At 35.9% G+C, this 19,468-nt stretch overlaps 1 protein-coding gene across 2 annotated transcripts in view; it reads left to right on the top strand.

The window, feature by feature from the left end:
• The window catches only part of ppp3cca (protein phosphatase 3, catalytic subunit, gamma isozyme, a), a 38,586-nt gene that overhangs the window by 9,979 nt on the left and 9,139 nt on the right, over positions 1 to 19,468 (top strand). For both annotated transcript variants that reach the window (XM_084115307.1, XM_084115306.1), the window contains exons 3-11: positions 2,936 to 3,060; positions 6,966 to 7,077; positions 12,136 to 12,281; positions 12,378 to 12,517; positions 15,747 to 15,824; positions 16,380 to 16,474; positions 16,665 to 16,790; positions 17,452 to 17,529; positions 19,047 to 19,131. In XM_084115307.1, coding sequence (XP_083971433.1) covers positions 2,936 to 3,060; positions 6,966 to 7,077; positions 12,136 to 12,281; positions 12,378 to 12,517; positions 15,747 to 15,824; positions 16,380 to 16,474; positions 16,665 to 16,790; positions 17,452 to 17,529; positions 19,047 to 19,131 — 985 coding nt within the window. The remainder of the gene's footprint in view (positions 1 to 2,935; positions 3,061 to 6,965; positions 7,078 to 12,135; positions 12,282 to 12,377; positions 12,518 to 15,746; positions 15,825 to 16,379; positions 16,475 to 16,664; positions 16,791 to 17,451; positions 17,530 to 19,046; positions 19,132 to 19,468) is intronic.

Here is a 19,468-nt window from a genome sequence, read left to right as displayed (position 1 = left end):
GCCGTTGGTTCTCACTGACAGATATTGTCTGCAGATCAGCGGAGCGCAACACAGGAAACAGTCACAGATTCTGCTGCGGATTGTGGTCAGTTTTGCTTCAGTGAACACTAGGAGGGATGTGCAAAAATGACTCAACTAAATGGAGGGTTACCTGAATGACAAACTGCCCTTAAGGAAGATCTGTAAATTTAGTCTGGTTTTGAGAGCTCCTGACCCTTGATTGGAAATTCAGGATGCTACTTTCCCCATCTACTGTATATTCCACTTTACAATTAAACAAAGAAGGGATGCATAATTTGTATGTGTTTTCTGCTGATATTAGAGATTTTTTAACTCTTTCCACATCAGTGTTTTTTATTTATTTTATTTATAAAGGCGCCAGCCAGCACCAGCGGTTTTGGTCATTTTCACAAAAATGTCATGACCCCCAGAATATTTAGTTGTATGAATATCTGAACATGCAATATATCAAAAGAAAGAACAGACCCCCTCTGCTTTTAAACAAAAAAAATATTTTTCTTTACCAACACTTCCTTTTATCAACACTTACACTGTGGGTAAGTTTCATAACGGAAGCAACATTTTAAGCAAAAAGCTGATAAAATCATGCTTTTGTCAAAGACTGCGACTGGATCTGATTCAGTACCAGTGTTGGGGAGTAACTAGTTACATGTAACAGAGTTACGTAATTTAATTACAAAATAAATGTAACTGTAATCAGTTACTGATAAAAATGTGTTATTAAATTACAGTTACTTATGAAAATGTTAACAATTACAAAGGAGGTTACATCTGAATTGTTTCTGTAAAAAGCTAGGATATGTTGAGTAATATTAATTTGGTACTTTGCCTGTTTTTGATGTGCACGATGCCTCCTGCCATTTAAAGGCTGTTTAGCAAAGCGATGCAATTCTGATGCTTTTGATTGATTCTCTTGTTTGAATTTGCAGTGCACCACATCTGCTAATTACATCAATCCACATTGCCACTGAAAGCTTTAGGCTACAACCTGTCTGAGAGATGCCACCATGGCGAGAACTCCAGTGGGAAATTGAAAAATCATTTAATCCAGAAATCTGTATTTAACCTCAGAACGATCTCAAACTAAAAAGAGGTGCTAAAGTCTGTTTTTGTGGTGGCTGTGCTTTAAAATTAAATGATGATAATCTTAATTCAAGTGATGAAGAATTTTGATAGTTTGACAGTAATCAGTGTTGAGTACTACGGTAAGGTTAACCCTACTTGATTTACATGTTTGAAAAGGATTAACAGTTGAAAACATTCATTAGAAATTTAGAAAAGTAATCAGATGTAATGAGTTACAGTACTTTAATAAATAGAAATGGTTACACTACTTACATTTTAAATAGGGTAACTTATAATCTGTAACCTATTACATTCCTTCCCAACACTGTTCAGTACGATGATCAAAACATAGATGGAGTAGATCGAGTCCATCAACGCTTGCACAGTTCTATAGCACTTCCTCCACATGCTGTTTATTGTTGATTATCGCATTATTTTTCATATGCATCTGCTTACATATGAGATCGTTCATTTCTGCTTCTTCTTTGCTTGTGTTATACTATACTTGTTCAGGAAATGCTTAATAGAGACCCCTACCTTATAACAGTGATAACACGGAAAGCCATACAAATGCGTCATTGGCAGGGAAGCTTTTTCTCATAAATGACGAGTTAACTCGTCAATGGCAGGGAAAGAGTTAAATTTATCGGTACAGCCAATATTTGATATTCAATTATGCATGTTCGTTACCCCTATTTGGCATATAGGTTACCTTTGTTGTCATCTAACGCTCACTTCAAGACAGTTAATTAATCTTTAAAAAAACACTGATAATATTTGTAGGCTACATTATAATGCTGCCATGCCCTTTAAAAACTTTTTAAACTTGACTTTATTTATTATTATTATTATTATTATTATTACTATTATTATTTTGTATTTTCAATTGTTTAGGGAAAATATATTATTTGTAACTTATCAGTTATTGGCCATAACATAAAAATAATTATCATAATTTCCCATAATTTCAGCATTGATGCATCCTTAAAATAAATGTGCATGACTGTAAGTGTTTAAAGATGATGAATTTAAACTTTTTACTGTGCACAATGATTTTACGAGTGCGCTAATCAAAGCCACTAAAAATGTCAAAAAAAAAGGAAAATCTAGGCTTTATAAATTAGTAAAGCTCACTAATTGGCTAGTCACTTGTTAGACAACAAGTCAACCACTTTGATCCATCCCTAGTGACTCTGATCAATGAGAAAATGCATAATAGGAAATTAGTTATGGGTTTTGCTGCTTTTATTTGACAGATAGATGGAATGGTAATGTACAGATTTCACAGTAGAATCACTATCTGTATCACATCTGGGTAATCTTACATTCAGCCTTATCAGTGACAAACAGAGCCTATTAAACTTACTCAATTACTTGATGAAGATGTTGTGCTTCAAGGTTTAATTCCTGGAAATGTTGTGTGCATCATGCCATGATATTTCATAATGCAGATAAATTAGAGCTCATCTGTCCTCTATACATATTACCGTCTTTGAGCACGAATTAATAGATGTCACAAACCCCTCTGGCTCTAGATACATTCTGTTTTATAAATGGATGCAGCCTCTGTATTTTCAGATATAGTGTCGTTGTTGCTAAGTGACAGAGCAGTCTTGTACATGTGGCCGTTGCTGGCTAGATTATGCAGGTAGGATGGATTTAAGTGAAGTGTTTTCTCTATATCCAGTCCTACACTTCCCTAAGGCATTTTTTTGTGTGATGTGATATAGAAAAACTTCTGTTTTGTTTTAACTATTGCCATTGAACTCAAAATGAGGCAGGTGTTATGTATCGCTCACTGAACATGTACCATGTCAAGCATTTGTGTTTGCTTCCTTTTCACCTGTAGTATGTGGTGATGTTCACGGGCAGTTCTTCGACCTCATGAAGCTCTTCGAAGTTGGTGGTTCCCCTGACAACACGCGCTATCTGTTCCTGGGCGATTATGTAGACAGAGGATACTTCAGTATTGAGGTGAGTGCATGTTTATGAACTGAAATCATCTAGAATAAGAAGCTCACACAGAATCTGCACCTGCAGAAATTGGATTCACAGATTTTCACTGGAATGCCTTTTATTCACAGAGTTCTACACGTCCTCCACACTTAGTGGTTTGTTTTTTCAATATTTAGGCTAATTTGGTCATGCTTTTTTGCTACCAATAGAAGTGTAGCTGTAAATGGGGACAGTCTTTGGAGGATGAAAAAAAAAAATGTTTTTGTTCATCACATTAACAATAACATTTAAATTGGATCATATTTAGAGCTTTAAAGTGCTGGAAAAAAGTGTGAAGCACTTTAAAAAGTTTCACTCTTAAAAGTTTGCAAGAACCCTGAAATGAATAATGTTAAAACTTCTTTAACTGTTTCTGCCACAATACCATGGTTACAGTTTGCATTACTACTTTTAATCCATGGTGAATGTTGGTGAGATTTGTGGACTGAAAAGCCTTCTATAACTTGTTTGTTCATGGCACAATGTCTCCTGGTGTCGGCTCCGTTTGATCTGATACGCCACATGGTTTATAACAGAGAATTGTGTGCTGAATATGAATGCTTCTTCTCACTAGATCTCGCAGCGATGTTATTAATTCTGTGGCAAATTCAAACGCTGTAGTGACGGTGGCGCTTGCTCGAGATCGGCCCGCGAGTAAACTTGTTCTGAGCTTGCGTTGCTCGGTCTATTATTGTTCCAAGCTGATAAACGGTCCTGTGCTGCGCAGCTCAAAGTAGCGCTCTTTCGTTTAGTTTGATGTTTCACATATTCTCTTATCAGTTGGGCAACCAGTACGACCTCTAACAAAATGTAGTCGCACCGGCAGGAAAAAAAAAGTCTGAAGCCCTGATATTCTAGTTAGCTAACCAAAGTTGCATTGCGTAATGTGAAACGGTCCACTTTGAATCTTCCAGTTTACTCAAGCCTCTGCTTTTCGTGACTTTGATTAGGTTTGGTGAGTGCAGGAGCTGTGAATGATTTAGAACAAAAGTATCAGAGACCTTGTTAAGCTGTGTGGTTAAATGGCCTCTCTTTCACAGTCTGTCTCATTTGGACGTGTCACTGTCTGAGTGGAGCTATTTGATAACCTGTCAGACACCGTACCCTTTCATAAGAGATGAGTCATAGAGCATTAAAGCGTGGACCGCTCTGCTTGTCGCGATTCTCCGCTGAATGACTGATGTTACTGACGCCTCACACTTTGATCCTGTGAAGAGTTCATTAACTTGACATTCCCAAGGGTCGCTCACACACTGTGACTTGCATGCAGTTGTTAATTTACAGTGAAATTTCGTGATTTCCAGTGACATGAGCGATAGCTACCGCTAGTGAAAATAAAGTTTAAACTTTATTCAAATGAGTCATGACTTGTAAGTATTCAAGTCCTGACTCATTTGAATAAACTCCTGTTTAAAGTTTGGGCTCAGAAAATATTTTTTTAAGTCTCTTATGCTCACCAAAGAAGTATAAAGTAATACAATATACAGTAAAAGCATATTGTGAAAAATTATTGCAATTTAAAATAACTGGGTTTTTTTGTAATTCCTGTGATGGCAAAGCTGATTTTTCAGCAACCATTATGCTATTCACATGATGTTGATTTGACGAAGAAAGAGAACATTTCAAATAAGAAATATTTCTTATTTTGCTGCTTAATGTTTTTGTTGAAACCCTGATATAATTTTTTTTCAGGATTCTTTGATGAACAGAAAGTTGAAACGAATAGCATTTATTTGAAATGAAAATCTTTTGTAATTTTATAAATGTCTTTACTGCAACTTTATATCAATTTAATGCTTCCTTTTTAAATAAGTTACTTTATTCCAAAAAAAAAATGTTTTACTGATCCCAAACTTTTGAACGCTAGTGTATATACATATTCTTTGCCTCTCATAATTTCTGACGTGTCATTATTTGTTGTGCTAACGATATAAAGCCTTTACATTTATCTCGATGCTCAGGATGTGTTCTCTCTGGTTATATATCTGTGCTAAAATGGGCTCAGAATTGCTCATAAAAGTATGAGCAATCCTGTTCATTTAGCCTGTCATCATCTTTCTCTTCCATTATGGTGGGCTATTTCCTTTGATCCGAGATCCGTCTATTATTAATGCATCCCCAGCCTCCCACCACCATGACCAGCCACCACACACACACACATGGAAGGTCTTGGTGTGAGCAGCCTCACCATCACACTGTTCAGTCTCCACTTGTCTGGCACAAAGCTATCTGCCCTTTTGTCTTGTCTGGGAGAGACCCACTTATTAAAAAGGGATGTGAAAAATCTCCATATTTCCATATTTGACATGTCGTGAGTTTTCTAAACCTCTAGATATGCTTTCTCTAGTTGTCTCAGCCATTGGTGGCATTCTTTAGGAAACTCCTCTTTATATTGTTCTTAACAACATACTGTACAATCATTTTTTTTTTTCATCCTTCCATTTCATCATTCCAAGCAGTTATATCATATATCATTATATGGCCAACATAAGCTTCAATTTGATTATAAATAGTTATTAAATAGTTATTAATTTAATTGTCAATATTCACACTGATATGAGAATTCTAATATGTTAATGTTAATATAGTAATGTTAATATCAATATTCATATTGATATATCAATGTATTAACATTATTATTATTATTATTATTATTATTGTGCATATTGAAATGAATATTTATATAAATCTATAATATTGCCCTTTTTAATGCAGTGAAACTAATATTATTGACCCCATGTCTCTCACAGCAGACAGTTTGACAGTCTGACAGAAATGCCCTTGAAAAATCTTTTTATGGTGATGAGTTTGTTAAAAAATGTGATGGTTGTAAAACCATCTCATATGGTTTACCGTGCTAAAAGTAGGCCTATATCTCTCTGAATTCTGTGAATTCCTCTCCTTTATAACTGTCACAAAACATTAAAGCTAAAACAACAATTTTTAACAATTAAGTAAACTAATCGACCATCTAGTTGACTAGTTGACCATCCTGATCCATCCCAGTTATTAAACCAGGCGATAGCCTGAATCGGCATGTCAACTTTAGGGAAAAAACAGATTCCCCTCTGTGTCGTCTGCCATTCAGCAATAATAGCCTTCGTTCAGGTCCTCCTCACATGGCCACTATTACCTGCAATTTTCAGCTCATTATTCCTCTTGCGTAGGCTCCGGTCCCGGCTCTCGCACCCCCCGCTCGCACCCTCCTCCGTGTCTATTATTTCACATGTCATTTAAATGCACACCTGTCGTCCTTGGTTACCTTGGTGTCCTGTTCTTCCCACGTTGAGTGGTGTCTGGGATTTTGCATGCAAATGAAATGGGGAGGGGGTGTAGATGATAAATACATTTTAATCATTTTAATTAGGCTATAAAGATTGTGTGCATGTACTCTGTACTGTACAGAAGATCAGGCATCTCACTCGAACGCACTGCATTGCCAAGGTTTTGTGTTGTCGGCTGCCAAACAGTCTATACTTTAGTGTGAATTTTAAATGTGTAAAATGAACCAAACAAACCTGTTTAGAATAAAGTATCATTGGGAATAATTACCATGTGACCACTCACTCCCACCTTTGCAGTCCTTCTGCAGGACACTGATTGTGCCGTAATCATGCCATTGGGCATTGAAAACACTCAGGCAATCAGATTTAAGGCAAATGCAATGATAATGATTCAAAACTTTCCTTTGCACCCTTATTTGGATGAAGAGGCCTCACATTTTATTGTAGGCATCAATAAAGGGATGTTTTCCAAAGTTTATTAATGTAAAAGACATCCGGTCTTCACCTTCATTTTCCTCGCATAACTATTCCAGCTGACATTAATAGTCAAGTATCTTCGGGATTATAAATGTCTCTATCTCTCTTTCTATCTGTCTTTAGTGTGTGCTGTTCCTGTGGACATTGAAGATCAACCACACCAACACCCTCTTTCTCCTCAGAGGCAACCACGAGTGTCGGCACCTCACAGAATACTTCACCTTCAAACAGGAATGTGAGTGCTGTGGGAATGTGCCGTCTAGGGGTGCTGAGAGCTAAGTGATGTGTTGGCTCAAACCGTCCGCAAGCCTTTTCCTCACTTTCACTGATGTTCCCACTTTGATGTCTTAAAAGCTGCATTTTCAGCCAGCTGTCACCAGTTAGAACTTTCATTTTCTTTGCAAACAGTATAACATTTCTCCTGCAGTTACAGGGATAGTTCACCAAAAAAATGAAAATTTTGTCATTCACTCACCCTAAAGTATGGAAAATAAATACTAAGGCAGTCGATGGCTACCATCAACTGTTTGTTACCAACATTCTACGAAATATCTTCTTGTTTTGTTTAACAGATGAAAGAAACTCATACAGGTTTGGAACAACTTGAGGGTGAGTAAATGTTGACAGAATTAAAAAATTTGGGTAAACTATCCCTGTGATTTTTCAAATTTGATATAACTTATTAGAGGGGACCCCATACTGCAGCATTTTAAAAAGCGTATTTACTTAATATAATTTATATATATATATATATATATATATATATATATATATATATATATATATATATATATATATATATATATATATATATATATATATATATATAACATACATACATACATGCGCACACACACACACACACACACACACACACACACACACACACACACATATATATATATATATATATATATATATATACATACATATATACATACATACATACATACATACATACATACATACATACATACATACATACATACATGCATACACACACACACACACACACACACACACACACACACATATATATATATATATATATATATATATATATATATATATAAAATATATGGGGCCGACGGCTAGTGGTTACTATAACTTCCTTTAACTGCTTTGCCTATGGCTAACATCACATCAGTGTGGTTTTGTAGGAGCTGGAATTGGAGGGCCAGTCGGGTCTCATTTATCTTGTTGCTTCAGAGAACCACTTTAGCAAAATAGCAATTCAAATGAATTGAACAACTTATTTTTCACTTGATATGGGTTAAAGCTACACAAGGCAGCTGCTCGCACAGTGAAATGTATTATTACATCATGTTTGGCTGGAACATATTTACTGTTTCAATCTCCCAGCATGCCTGACTGTTTTGGATCAAATTTAGCATGTCTTGACATTTAATGAAAAAAATTGCAATTGTTTTTGAAAAATGCATGTTTTTTTTATTTTTTTTTATTGTGATTCTTATCATTAAATAAAAATGCTTTTTATTTACTTTATCACTTTACTCAGAAACACCCAGCGCATACATTAAATTAGTTACACCTTGTCTACACCGGATGCGAGACAATTGATTCCTATGATTACAAAATCATTAATAAATAAATTGTTAATAATATTTAAATGAAGGGTGAATATGTCAGTTTTGGCCACTACTGTATATGCCTGTCCACATATTTCCAGTGGATGACAAAGGGTTGTGAAAATTAGACACTTTATAAGACCTTCAGGGGCCGTTCATACAGAACGCATTTTTCCATTTCAATGTGCTATACTTTTCCATAGCTCCATGTAAACACACGCTAGACGGACGTGTATGAACGTCACACTCGTGTCTTGTGTCTTTTGCAGCATCTCGTGCAAAAAAATCCGTTTGTGTGAACGAGCCTTAAGACAAAACAGACTTGTGTCCTTCACTGTCTGAAATTGGTCTCTACTCTGACTAAGATCTATAGCAACCTTTTTAAGACTGCTCTGTGGCGGTTCATAAAGAACTGCTGTCTTTGTTTTACAGGCTTTACGTGCTCTGTTTTCTGCAAACAGCACTTTGTCCCTCTGAGAAAATAAGCTAGTAGACAGCTCTATTAGAGTAAGGTTTGTAGAGCTCAGTGTCTGGTGCCAGAAAGTGTCCAGGTGTGAGTTATTAGTATGCCAGATAGTGAAGTGTCTAGAGCTCATCTGGCTCACAAAGAGACAAACCCGATGAGCCGTTGTACACTATACGCAGCATTACCTCTCCTAATTTATGAGAGGGTAATGTCTTTTCATTGTGAAGCCTCTCATTAGCATTTGTTTACAATAATTTATTTAAAACCTTAGTTCAATGCAGCATGACCAGCCAAGATCTCAAATAGAGACGCAAGGGTTGGGCTTATTCACGCTCCAGTTGCTTACAAATACAGAGACATATTTGTTATCCGAAAGGATATTTCTACACAGGGATTCCTTCTCTCTCCGTCTGATACGGCTGGCCTGGGTTTGCATCTACTGAGCCAGAACCCATCTGCCAGGGGCTTATTACAGGTCTCCTAAAGCCAGTGTTAGATCACATGACCAACCTGGACTTAATATCTGCTGTTGACACCTGAAGTGTTCATGCTCTTCTTCCCTTTATGTCATAGAAGCAACTCAATTTTTTTATTTCATTTTGAAACACCTGTTACTTGTAATATATAAGCTAAAGTGCTAGCATTAGCTAGCATTCCCTTTTTTGTTTTGTTTATACTGTAGGTTTGTAATTGGTAAATTACAGACTGTTTCACAGGAATGGCTACAAATTGAGTGTGCTTGAAAGACGTTCACTACACAAATAGAGAGTTCGTTTTTGGTAAATTTATGGTAAATTAAAATATACTTTAATGTCAGTTCTAATGACACTTATCTGTATGTTCTGTATGTCATGTATTTAAATTACAAATTACAAATTTGAAATGATGAAGTTGCCATTTTATTACATTTTAAAATACATAATTGAATAGCACACTACAGTTGAACTTGCAATCAAGTACTTTGCGTGTGCTTTAGTATGTTAGTCAACACATCAAAATAAGTATACTTTAAAGCATGACTTAAAGAATAATCATTTAGAATATACTTTATACTTTAAAGTTGAACTTTTAATGTGACATTACTAAGTACACATACGTGGCCTTTTATTTCATTAATATTATATTATCTGAAAGTACGGTTCTTATTTAAAATATACTTTTAATAGAAGTAGTCTACAAGAAGCACACTCATTACTTTTTTCACAAGTGAATGCCGGCCATGTATATAATCTTTGATAGTATACTAGCGCTAGCAATTAATAGTATATTATACTGTATTACATTTTTGCTTCTTGAATCCAATTGGAATTTAAATGAAGTTTCCTTTGAACATCTGATTAAATCCCTGGTTTTGGTTTTCTATGGGTCAGTGGTAGTCTATTGTGCTTGAAATGAACACTGTTTGCTATTAAGCTCATACAATAGCTTTGAGGCTATTGTGCTCTGCATAACAAAGATGGAGGCGGTTTCATGGTAGAATGTTTAGTGGAAGCCCAAGTGCTCTCAATGAGATCTCTTTCGCAGAGCGAATGTGTAATTCGGTTTGGTGAATAACCCAGCTGTATTTAGTGGAAACCAAGACAAGACTAATGAGACTACTTCAGTTCAGATACTGAAGTATTAATAAGCTTAATCAGCAGCTGAATTAAGTATTCGCATTGCACTAATTAGGCGAATAGTCCCTGCTGCTTTTGTGTCTGCTTGGTGGCAGGTTTTGTCGCTTTAGGTGTAGTTAGTTATTACTGTATGCGTAAAGATGTGCTGGTTGTCATCACGAAATATTATCATGCACAAAAAAATCTAACATGACCTTGATGATGATGACTTTTACTGTTTTACTGTTTAGTGTATGTATTGATTTAAAGATCAGATCTGTAAGGCCAGTGTCAAAACTGAATTGTTAATAATAACATTGAGAAATGTCAATTTCAGCAGCACAGGAAGTTGCTAGTTTTCAACATAGTTAAGTTCTCATTACACTTTTTGATTTGAGGAAGCAGTCATTCTTTCTGTCCATTTAAGGGATCAAATCGACTAGTATTTAAATTGATAAATTCATTCATATATTCTTTTTGTGAGTAGTATACTGGAAATCTGGAATACGTTTTAAATTACCTCTGCCATCTCATGGTGTTTGGGGTCAGTATGATTAATACTTTTATTCAGCAAGGATGCATTAAATTGATCAAAAGTGACAGTAAATCTTACAAAACATTTATATTTCAAATAAATGCTGTTCTTTTGAACTTTCTATTCATCAATCCTGAAAAAAATGTGGGAAACATGTTCGTGGTTTCCATAAAAATATTAAACGGTACAACTGTTTTTAACATTGCTAAAAATAAAATGATTGAGCCATCACAGGAATAAATTACATTTTAAAATTTAAATTTACATAAAACACATGGTTCAAATGTAATAGTGTTTTTCAGTATTCAAAAACATAAAAAAAAAAAAAAAATCATATTAACCTCAAGTAGCCAATGTATTTTTGGTGCAATAAACATGGCTTGTAAAAAAAATGTCTGCCTAAGATATATTTAGGGAAGTTTTTGAAGAATTTTATACATGTAGGCTACATTTATTTAAATTAAGCTGTGTATGAACATCAAGTAACACTTTACAGTAAGGTTTCATTAGTTAACATTACTTAACTACTTTAGTTAGCATGAACTAAGAATAAACAATATTTCTACAGCATTTATTAATCTTGGTTAGTTAATTTCAACATTTACTAATACAATATTAAAATCAAAAGTTGTATTTGTTAACATTTGTGAACTACATGAACAATGAACTGTATTTTTATCAACAAAGACTAAAATACTGTAACAAATGTATTGCTCATTTTTAGTTCATGTTAGTTAATACACATACCAATCTTAACAAATAAGACCTTATTGTAAAGTGTTGCTGAAAATCAAACTGAATCATTTTTCTTTTGAGCTGAATCAAAAACTAGTGAATTTTTGCACTGTCAACTCAAATACTCACACTCCTTATTAGACAGTTTTCAATATATCCTTGTCGAAAGTTATTTAATAAAGTGTTGGGGACAGAAACGGCCATGGCAAAAAGACATGTCCCACCCATCATAAATGACACTTATGGTTTTCTGTATAATAGTTCAAATGCCAAGGTCAGCCTTTGATAAAAATGTTATTGAATGAGTGATTTCTTGACTTCAGTGCACCAAACTTTAATATATTCGTACTTTCCTGTCTTTGTCCTCTTACAGGTAAAATAAAGTATTCAGAGAGGGTTTATGATGCATGTATGGAGGCCTTTGACTGCTTGCCTCTTGCAGCTCTTCTAAACCAGCAGTTCCTCTGCGTTCACGGTGGCCTCTCACCAGAAATCAACTGCTTAGATGACATTAGGAAAGTAAGCATCTGTTTATGTCCTTTTCCTTAAAGCCTTTTTATTGAAATTCAAGATGTGTTCATGCCTCCTCCTTTGTCTTTGCGCTGTGTTATGCAGTTAGACAGGTTTAAGGAGCCCCCGGCATTTGGTCCTATGTGTGATTTGATCTGGGCCGACCCGGGAGAGGACTACGGCAGTGAGAAGACGGCAGAGCATTTTAACCACAACTCAGTCAGAGGCTGCTCCTATTTTTTCAGGTACTGGAGCAAAGCTATTCATTGGGTCAGATCTCCCGGATTTATATAAATATAATTTACAGCTTTACATGACTCACAATAAAAATATTCTGCTCACAAGTGATATTTATCTTGATTTTTCTTTCTTTTTTTTTCACACAAATTATTTGTTATAAATTATAATTCAATTTAATATATTATATAAATTATAATTTAGTTATATCAAATATTTAAATTATAAGTAGTATTTTTTTTTTTTTTACATTTTCACACAATAAATATTGAAATAGTTCATGTTTATTTTATTCTTTGTTAGATTATAATAGTTTTAAACGTAATTATTGTTTTATGATCTATTTGTATAGTTTTAAGTCAAAGGCAATTGAAAAGTGTCAGGGTTCTGTCACTTCTGTCTAGTTTATTTCTTGGTTTTGTGACAGAGCTCTGACACTCCTGTTTTGTCATGTCTTTGTGTGGGCGTGCGGCTTCGAGCGTTCTCTTGTCTGTATGCCTTGTTACATGTGCGGGGCGTGGTGTTTGGATCCCGGCACATCAGTCTAGTTTGGTTTCGGTTCTGTGTCGGGATTCTGGCATTCATGCTCCGCGTGTTTGTCCTCTGTTGTGAGCGCACAGGATGAGCTTACGCTCGTTCTCGTGCGCTCTGTCTTGTCGTGTGAGTGTGCGGTTTCGAGTTTGCTCGGGCCGTACGCTCTTCTATCCACGTGTGTTTTCTTTTGTGTAGAACGCGGTTTGTGTTTTCATCGGCCGCGTGCTTTCATGTCATGTTTTGTCTTGTGCTGTGTAGCACACAGCTTGTGTTTTCCACTAGCTGTGTGCTTTCATGTTGTCATGTTTTGTGTGAACACGTGGCTTATGAGTGTTCTCATTGGCTGCATGTTCATGTCTCGTTTTGTGTGAGCACATGGCTTGTGATTTGTTTAAAGGTGGGCATACCTTGTGCGACGTCTGTGTGAATTTATCAAGGTTACCTACTCACACTGAACGAGTAGATCGCATGCGATGTAAAGCCAAAGCTCAAGATTTACGTGCTCACACACTATACGGTCCGAACGTCGAGCTGCGACTTCACTGCTCACACTATACGTGTGAAATATGCGCGAATCGGCGCAATAAACCCTCGTGCCAATTTATGTTTTAAACTATTATTAGTGTTATTGTATTATACTCCTCCTCATTGAAAGCTGTCTAAATCATTTAGATCGATTACAATAAATTATAGGCATATCATTAATTATTAACAGTCTATAATATGTCCGAACACTGCAATAATTCATCAATGAAAATTAAAAACAGCTTTATTTTAAAAACATTGTTTAACAAATTAATAAATGAGGCAAAGTGTACATCGCAGGTGGCTTGGAAGACGTGGGTAATCGTTAATCCATTTTGCAACACGATCTGGAGGTAAGCAACAGTTGTAGCTAGCTTGAACTACAGAACTTAAAGATCTCCCTCTTTTCATTTTTTTTATTTATTTTTTATTTATTTTTTTTGCTGCAGATGAAACTTCTGTTTTTGCACAGGCACAGTGAGGGAAAAAACACTGAGTTTAGGGCAATCAGTTCATAGCTCTGCTTCAACTGTGTGATATAGTCACGAGGAGCGACCAAAATTTCTAACATGCCAGAAATTCATCCGACCATCCGATTGCCGGTCGGGAGAGGTTAATCGCCTCTCGTTTCCCCCTGTACACTGCACGACAAACGACGCACAACAAAGCTGAAAATCGGCCCGGCCCGAGAAAGAGTCGCACGAGTCAGAATTTGGCTGAAAATCGGACGAAAACCGCATAGTGTATGCCTGCCTTTACTGGCTATGTGCTTGTGTTTTTTTTCATGTGTGGTGTGAGCACATGGCTTGTCATGTATGTTTCCTTGTGCTCTCCTGTCCATTGTCTAACCCCGCCCATCTTGTTACCTGATTATTGATTAATTTACCCCACCTGTCCTCCCTCGTTACCTGCTTTGCTTGCTCTCCCTGTTTATTCTCCTTGTGCTTTCAGACCTCTGTGCTGGATTGTCGTTTGTGGTTTACCCTTGTTTATTCCTCCTGTGGTTTAGTCAAGTCAAGTCTGTCTTGTTTTCTCCCTCGGGGTAGTTTTTGTTTGTATTTTGTTTTATTTTTATTTTTAATAAAAGCCTTCATTCTTCTGTGATTGAGTCCTCGCCTCATCTCCTCAACCCCAAACCCTGTCAGAAAAGTAGCATATGAAGCCATAATAAAAAAGTTTCCATGTCAGTTTTATTGTAATCTTCATCGAGTTTAATTTTGTAATACAAATCAACCCCTAGAACATAAAAGTGCCAAAGTTGAAGAAATGGCTCATTAAATCTTGATATTTTACATTACATTAATACATATGTTGTAATTTACACAAAGGTAAAACCATACGTTGTCAAACTTAGCTTATTTTGACATATTGAACGTTTGGATGTGTCACCAATTCTTTTCAAAATAATTAAATTGTTTTTACCCAACTATAAAATAACTCAAGCACTCATCTTGCTTTCTTTCTCTTTTTCTTTTACTTTTTTCTTTGACCAGATTCATTATACTTGCTCATAAATGTGCAACTGAGTCATTCGGGCATCTGTGAACTGGTGCATAAATCTTGTCTGATTTACGCTGAACTAACCTGACTGGTGTCACCCAGCTGGTTTCGTTCTGGCTGTATATATAAGTGTGTTTATTCACTGTTTGCTTGTCCAGCTGGCATTTGTTTGTACCACGCCAACTAAATGCTAACAAAGTGCAGGTGGTTGTCTTATAACTTGAGAGTTCACTGTACTGAGATTGAGTGGACCTAAAGACAATCAGGTCTGGGTGGTATATCCAGTTTTGTAAACAAAATAGTATGTGACAATACCATTTATATCTATATATACATTAATTTGGTGGTGCGAACGCATCTGAAAAAAGCGGAAGACACAGTGCTGCTGCGAGGAAAGTGCATGACCCAAATTGTCCTATAAACATTAAACATGCTTTATATTAAGGGCTTTAATAAATTTATACGTGTGCTGTAACTGAGATATTTATTATATCGCCATTCAGCCTAAAAATACAGAGATAAGATTTTTGGTCCATATCACCCCGCTCTAGTTCATTGGCTTGTTCCGTTCAGTATGAGCAAGTGCTTCAGAGGTGATATGTTGAAAAAAGTTTAAAAAACTTGCTTGCGGTCTGTCTTAGCGCTATGACACCCTCAAGACTTTCTCTTTTTTTACAGTTACGCAGCAGTCTGTGACTTTTTGACAAACAACAACCTGTTGTCAGTAATTAGAGCTCATGAAGCACAAGACGCAGGGTAAGTATTGATTCCGCTGTTTTATGATAGTACGACTAAAATAGCTTGTGCTTTCTTTGCTAATTTGATGTTTTGCTAGGTTAATCTTGTGATTTCAGTGTAGTCCCTCTATGTTTGCCAATAAAAATAAAAAATCTATTTGAAACTGTGGATCATTGGATAATTACTCATTGACTTTGACAAAAACACATTATTTGACAATGAAACAAGTAATAAAAACTCAGTGAGTGTTTTAGCGCAATTTTCTGACGTCATGGGATCACAACACTAAGAGATAGTAAATCTTTTTATGTTTTTTTTTTTTTTTTTTTTTTTTTTTTTTGTGCGTTCCCGAGATTAGACCTTCCTTAACATAATGCCGAAAACCCGAAGTCTCTAGGTGGTCTGGTTGAGGAGGAGATAGAAGTGCAAGATTGGTGCGCACAGACAGAACAGAAATCATGAGTTAACAATCGCAATTTTGTCCGTTGGAAAATTGCGCTAAAAAGAGCACTTCCTTTATTGGTCCACGCCAGATGCCTTTTTGACACACATTTGTGTGCGTTTCTGTTTCAGGTACAGGATGTATAGAAAAAGTCAGACAACAGGCTTCCCTTCATTAATTACCATTTTCTCAGCACCAAATTACCTAGATGTCTATAACAACAAAGGTATGTTAGTTTATGCCATAGTACACATTCTTGTTTAGTGCAGGTTTTCTCAAGCTTTTTTAAACCAAGTATCAGATGACTGTTCGTAAACTCCATGGCAGCCTATCAGGTTGTTTTTCTTTTTTGTTTGTTTATTGGTTGAATACTTTCATGAATATACATGACATCTCCCTGTATTTTTATTCCTCAGCGGCCGTATTGAAATATGAAAACAACGTCATGAACATTAGACAGTTCAACTGCTCTCCTCATCCGTACTGGTTACCCAACTTTATGGATGTGTTTACGTGGTCGCTGCCCTTTGTGGGCGAGAAAGGTAAGTGTCCAAACTGAGACCTGAAGTGGGAGTTGTGATTTTTCAGCGAGTGAGATGGTTGGTAGTATTTGGCAGGCCATGTGAAGAAGAGGCGACAATGCCTAATACAGAAAAACTCAAATTTTAAACATCAATTTTAAGTGCTCATATTATGCAGTTTTAAAGGTTTTTAATTTTGTTTTAGAGGTCTCCTGCAATAGACTTGCATACATCCAAGGTCAAAAAACACTTTATTTTTCTCATAATATACATTGTAGCATACCTCTTTTCTCTCATTGTCTGAAATGGGTTGATGAAAGATCTAAACATCTCCTTTCTGTGAGCGTACTCTGCTCTGATTGGTCAGATGGCCCAGTCTGTTTTGATTGGTCTACCACTTACAGCGCGTGTTGAAAACGAAACGACTATTGCCATATCAGAATTTCAGATCTCGAGGCTTCCTCAGCACTTGTTTGTTGTTTAAGGGTAGGTCAAAACTAGATGCTGTTCAAGGGCAGCCAATGAAGAACATAGGCTTATGGAAATTTGTTACAAACCAATGCAATTTTAAAGAGAAGCTCTAGGGTCAATGGACCACTGGATAAAGAACTGCATGGACACAGGTATTATGCAAAATGTCAACTTACATTGCAGATCTAATGAGGAGGTTCTCTATTTACAGTGACTGAGATGTTGGTGAATGTCCTAAATATCTGCTCTGATGATGAACTCATGTCAGAGGGAGATGACTTATGTGAAGGTAAGAGTGTTTATTTATACACATAGTATACAACTGAGATTAATTAAAGTTTGGTAAGCTGACAACTTCCTTATGTGCTGATTTCCTCTTCACGTTCAGTGACATAATTTAATGAAGAACAGCTTGAATGTGTTTCCAGCTTTGTGTGTGTGTGTGTGAGAGTGAGTGAGAGCGTCTGTCTGTCTGGTCGTCATCAGCGTAGACAGCAGGTCCTCAGAAGTGTCTAACTGTCATCCTGGCTGTCTTAAGATGCTCTCCCTGGAGGTCTGGTGTCTGCTGATGTCATCCCATGATACTTCCTTCTTAGACAGATTGTTCTGAAGAGTAGAATTCACACGATGTATACTCTTATGTAAAAATAGTAATATTGGGAAATACAGTATATAACAATTTAAAGTAACTCTTTTGTATTTTAATATATTTTAAAATATAATATATAGACTGTAGGATTGTGGATTTGCCTTGTGTAATTATTAAACCAGAAACTGATCTGCTTAAATTATTAGAGCGAAGGTGTGACGCTCTTCTGCAAATACTCTCAAGCCCACACAAGGCAAATTATGCGGTTGGCTTACAGTGTGCACCTTGAAGCACTCCAGGCTCATTTTATTTTTTCATTTGAGTAATTCCAAACAATTAAAAAAGAATTCCAAACAATTCCAAACCCTTTGATGACAGCATTTCCCCGCCTACACAATGAAGCAGTAAGGCCATCATTCAGTTCTCTGCCAAATAATATCTAAAATAATAGTAACTAAATAATAATTAATAATAGTGATAATAATACATGTAAAAAATATTATTAATAATACATATAATAATTTATACATTTATTAGACAAGTAACATATGTCTGGCACAATACATATATTTTTGCACAGCATTCTTTGACATTTTGGTTAAAACTAAGTTTTATTTTGGCAGCAAACTGAAGAAATTGCAAAAGAAATATACTACTTCTACACCAATGAGCAGAACATTATGACCATCTACCTAATATGCTGTTGGTCCTCCACGTGCTGCCAAACCTGTGCTTACCCATGAAGGTGTCCTGTGGTATCTGGCACCAAGACTTTAGCAGCAGATCCTTCAAGTCTTGTAGGTTAAGAGGTTGAGCCACTGTGGATCAAACTTGTTGGTCCAGCACATCATATAGATGCTAAATTGGATCTGGGGAGTTTGGAGGCCAGGGCAACTCATCATGTCCCTCAAACCATTTCTGAACAATATATGTGCACTGTGGCATGGTGCAATATCCTGCTGAAAGAGTCTGTGATTGGTCATAAAGTTTTGGCTCATCAGTATATAGTAAAATTCTAATAAAAAATTATTCATTAATTATCACTAAATAATTATTATTCATTGCTTTTTATTATTATTAATTTAGCTTTATCGAAAATAAAGTTAACAGAGTAACTGTTTCAAATGCAGTTTAAAGTGCTCCCCCTTTCTTAACTGGTTTGTGGGTCAAAGGTCCTATGGGGAGACAGTTTTGATGCTGGTTTTGTGTTTCCACAGGTGGAACTCCAGCTGTCCGTAAGGAGGTGATTAGAAATAAGATCCGTGCCATTGGGAAAATGGCCCGAGTCTTTTCTGTGCTCAGGTCAGTCTGAATGCAATTACTTACTTGTTCAGAATAAATATATAGAATATATATATAGATAGATAGATATATTATTTTTTATATATGAATAAATATATATATGAATAATATATTATTCATATATATTAGGGGTGGAACGGTACACAGAAGTCACGGTTCGGTTCATACCTCGGTTCAGACATCACGGTTCGGTACGAGTTCGGTACAATGGAGGGAAAAGCGAAACAAAAATGCAGAAGGCTTGTGCATGTCTCAGGCTGGACCACCAAAGGAAAATAAATTACTTAAGCCTTGTATTTTTTAAATAAGTTTTATTAATAAAGTAAAGGCATATAAC

This window comes from Abramis brama (genome assembly GCF_963993115.1).
Source record: "Abramis brama genome assembly, chromosome: 5".
NCBI classification, from domain to species: Eukaryota; Metazoa; Chordata; class Actinopteri; order Cypriniformes; family Leuciscidae; genus Abramis; species Abramis brama.
The sequence above is the reverse complement of the archived record's forward strand: the minus strand, read 5'-3'. Positions and strand labels throughout refer to the sequence as shown.